The sequence below is a fragment of the Rhagoletis pomonella genome, unplaced genomic scaffold (assembly GCF_013731165.1).
Source record: "Rhagoletis pomonella isolate Grant_MI unplaced genomic scaffold, Rhpom_1.0 Rhpom_scaffold_00006, whole genome shotgun sequence".
In the NCBI taxonomy this organism is placed as follows: Eukaryota; Metazoa; Arthropoda; class Insecta; order Diptera; family Tephritidae; genus Rhagoletis; species Rhagoletis pomonella.
Window position 1 is genome coordinate 4,740,470 of NW_023458560.1, and position 3,254 is coordinate 4,743,723.

General features: G+C 37.9%; 1 protein-coding gene across 1 annotated transcript in view; it reads left to right on the plus strand.

Annotated features, from left to right (window-relative positions):
• LOC118741535 (restin homolog) overlaps nt 1-3,208 on the plus strand; it is a 5,168-nt gene extending 1,960 nt beyond the window's left edge. Inside the window, exons 2-5 of the mRNA XM_036473533.1 lie at nt 574-1,938; nt 2,002-2,132; nt 2,205-2,413; nt 2,489-3,208. Coding sequence (XP_036329426.1) covers nt 574-1,938; nt 2,002-2,132; nt 2,205-2,413; nt 2,489-2,532 — 1,749 coding nt within the window. The 3' untranslated portion in view covers nt 2,533-3,208. The remainder of the gene's footprint in view (nt 1-573; nt 1,939-2,001; nt 2,133-2,204; nt 2,414-2,488) is intronic.
• The last annotated feature ends 46 nt before the right edge of the window (nt 3,209-3,254 follow it).

Genomic DNA, 3,254 nt, shown 5'->3' on the forward strand with positions numbered 1-3,254 from the left:
AATATATATATATATATAAATGAAATGTATTTCAGATGACCAAACAGCTGAACCAATTTCAATTCTGTAAAAAGTAATTTTTTAGATCTTCTGAGTGAAAGGTTTTTCGATAAAAAAGTTCAAAACTTTTTGTTGTTGCCAAAAAATTAAGAAGGCTGAGACGTCACGATTTCACAATTTTATAGAGTTTACCGTATATTGTACATATGAAGGGTTCGGATTTGTCTCATTTTAGCCCCTCACTCAGGTCGGTGTTATGCAGACAAATTTTTGTTTGCCAAATTAAATGGCGGCTGCTTAGTTTGCTCGGAGGTGGTTATGTCGAGTTTGGCACAGGGTTGCACGTTCATTATGGTTTTCATGGCTATTGCCAACACGAAATGAGAATTTTGTGTATAGCAACAATTGTCTAAAATTTTTGTATATGACAACGCCGAATTGGCTGCAGTTGGACCAAACAAAATTAGTTTGCTGTGAGAGTCGCCAAACTCGCTCTCCCCGAGTTTGCTGCAACAACAATTGCACGCAGTTTGCCAAACAAAATTTCTGCATAACACCGACCTCACTCGTTAGTTTGCTCTGAGCTTGCGCAACTCACGAGCAACAGGCGACGCTGTTTACAAACGAGCACTCGTTAAGTATGAGCGCACGCCAGTGATCGGACTTCTACCACATTGTGGTAGATCTGCCACTTTTTTGAGAGAGCGAAATAAGATTATCGAAAATTTCGAAGCGCAGCTCAAAAGTGCAGAACAGACGAAGAGCAGATTGGATGAGGCGATTTCCAGTTTGCAGCATCAAATAAAACTCTTGCAAGATGAGTTGCTGAAATCCCAATTGGACTTCAAATCAAAAGAGGAGGAGCTCAGCAAGCAAATAACTAGCTTGGCTAGTGAGACTGAGAAGCAGCGGGAGTTTTTGCAGCAAGCACAAATGGTGGGTTCGAGTACACTCAGTAGCGTGCAGCTGAAAAATGCAGAATTACAAATGAGTATTGACAGCTTGCACGCTGAGATGGTCACGAAGGAAGATCAACTGACGATAAGTCGTAACGAAACCGAGCAGTTGAAATTGGCACAGTCCAATGCACTTGAGGATACCAAAAAGCTGCAAGAGCAACTTATAACCGTGCAAAATGCACTAGAACTCGCGAATACGGAAGTGAAATTCAGAAACAAGGTGGCAGAAGAGGACAAAAAGAAAATGGACGAGTTGAGAAATATGGTCGACACTGTACAGACAGTGAATGCAAATATATCAGCGACCAATGCCGAGATGTCGAGGGCTTTGCAGGCATTGGAAAAGGAAAAATGCGAAACAGCAAACATTTTCGAACTCTTTGAAATGGAAGCTGATCAAAATATGGAAAAACTAAGTGAAAAGCTTGTGGAAATGAAACAACAGCTTGGTGATGCTCAGACGCAGCTGCAACACAAGGGCAAAACAATAGCTGAAAAGCAAATCGAATTGGAAAATGTCGTTGCCAAATTCGAAGCATCCCAAGCAGCTCTAGCCAGTGTGCAATCCACACTACTGGATCAAGCGACTCAAATCAATGAATTGAATACTGCAAAAGATGAGCTACAGAAGGCGATTGAAGAGAAAGGACAGACCGTTCATGCACATCACGCAGACTTACAAACCCAGCTCGATGAGTATAAAAAAGTTGTCGATGAAATGGGTGATGCCACCACGGCGAAAGTCGTAGAGTTACAAAGTTTACAAGAACGTATTAAGCTTTTAGAACAAGAACTGATGCAGAATTTGGAGGTGCAAAAAACATTGAAGACAGACAACGCTAGTCTGCAGCGCAAACTTGAGGTTGTTGAGCTTGAGAAAAGGCGAGAAATTGTAGCTTTGCAAAGTCGACTCAACGAACAAGAAGCACTAAACATATTAAAGCAGAATGCTTCAGCTATAGGCAGTGTGCCTAAAGAGGTGAGCAGTTATACATATTTGCATAACTAAATTTAGAGTTTTTATAATTGCATTGATCTTCAGGGCGATGAAACAGAAGACAATACAGCACAAATTAACTTCCTTAACTCCATAATTGCCGATATGCAAAAAAAGAATGACACATTGAAGGCCAAAATCGAAGCGCTCGAGGCGTTACCTACTGATTTTACACAGTAAGTTCTACAAAATATGGTTATTTAGATATTATAATGCGATTTTCTATCACTGAGGTGTTTCTTACTTAGGCCTAAAGCATTTGAGCTGATCGCAAAACGGAAGCCAGCACCACGTGTATTTTGTGATATATGTGATGAATTCGACAAACACGAAACCGAAGACTGTCCCCTTCAAGCATCCGATGATCGCGACTACTCACCTCCTCCGCTGAACGATCCAGCGAAGAAAAAGGATCGCAAATTGCCAGAACCGCGAAAATACTGTGAAACATGCGAAGGTAAGATTTCATTAAAAGCATAATTAAAATGTTTCTAAAATATTTCTTAACTAATTGTTTCCCCATCATATTCAGTTTTTGGCCACGAAACCGGAGAGTGCGATGATGATGAGTGGTAACTGGGTCTATGAATATCCATATCGACTATACGCTTTCAACCTCATGATATTGAATTTTTCGATCCTTTGCGATATTATAACAATTTTTATTAACATTTGTTACCGTATAACTTAGAACCACGGGAACCGTTTTCAATAATTATTATTTTTTATCAAGGGTGGTTTGGTTTAGTTCCGTTCATTAGGTCATGAAGAAATTAACGGTACTCCTAAATTTTGATATGAGCAATGAAGTCGGTTGTGTTTTTTCTTAAAAAAATACTTGTTAATACATAATCTCCATTACAACAGATTCTGCGTTTGTGATAATCAAGGAAGAAATGAAAATATATTGTTATAAATCCTACTTGGCCACACAGTTTGCTACATATGTACATATATTGCTATGCTTTCATTCGAGATATGTACACGTATGCGAAAATGCATCAGTGTTATTTACTTTATACTATTGTATTAAAATAAACTATTAGATATCGTTTACAAAGAACTGCATCAAACTTCGGTATTCTTTGAATTGACGAATTTGTTTGTTATACATACTATATGTACAAGTATTTGTGCTCTATGCCGTTGAGAAAACTGCTAGATATTGTTAATTAAATACTTGTTTGACGTTTATTTTCTAAATTAACATGTAATTAAATTAGATAGCAAAAAAAATTTAATATTTAATAAAAATAATTCGTCTGATATTTAAACAACTACAAAGCTTCATGTTTGTT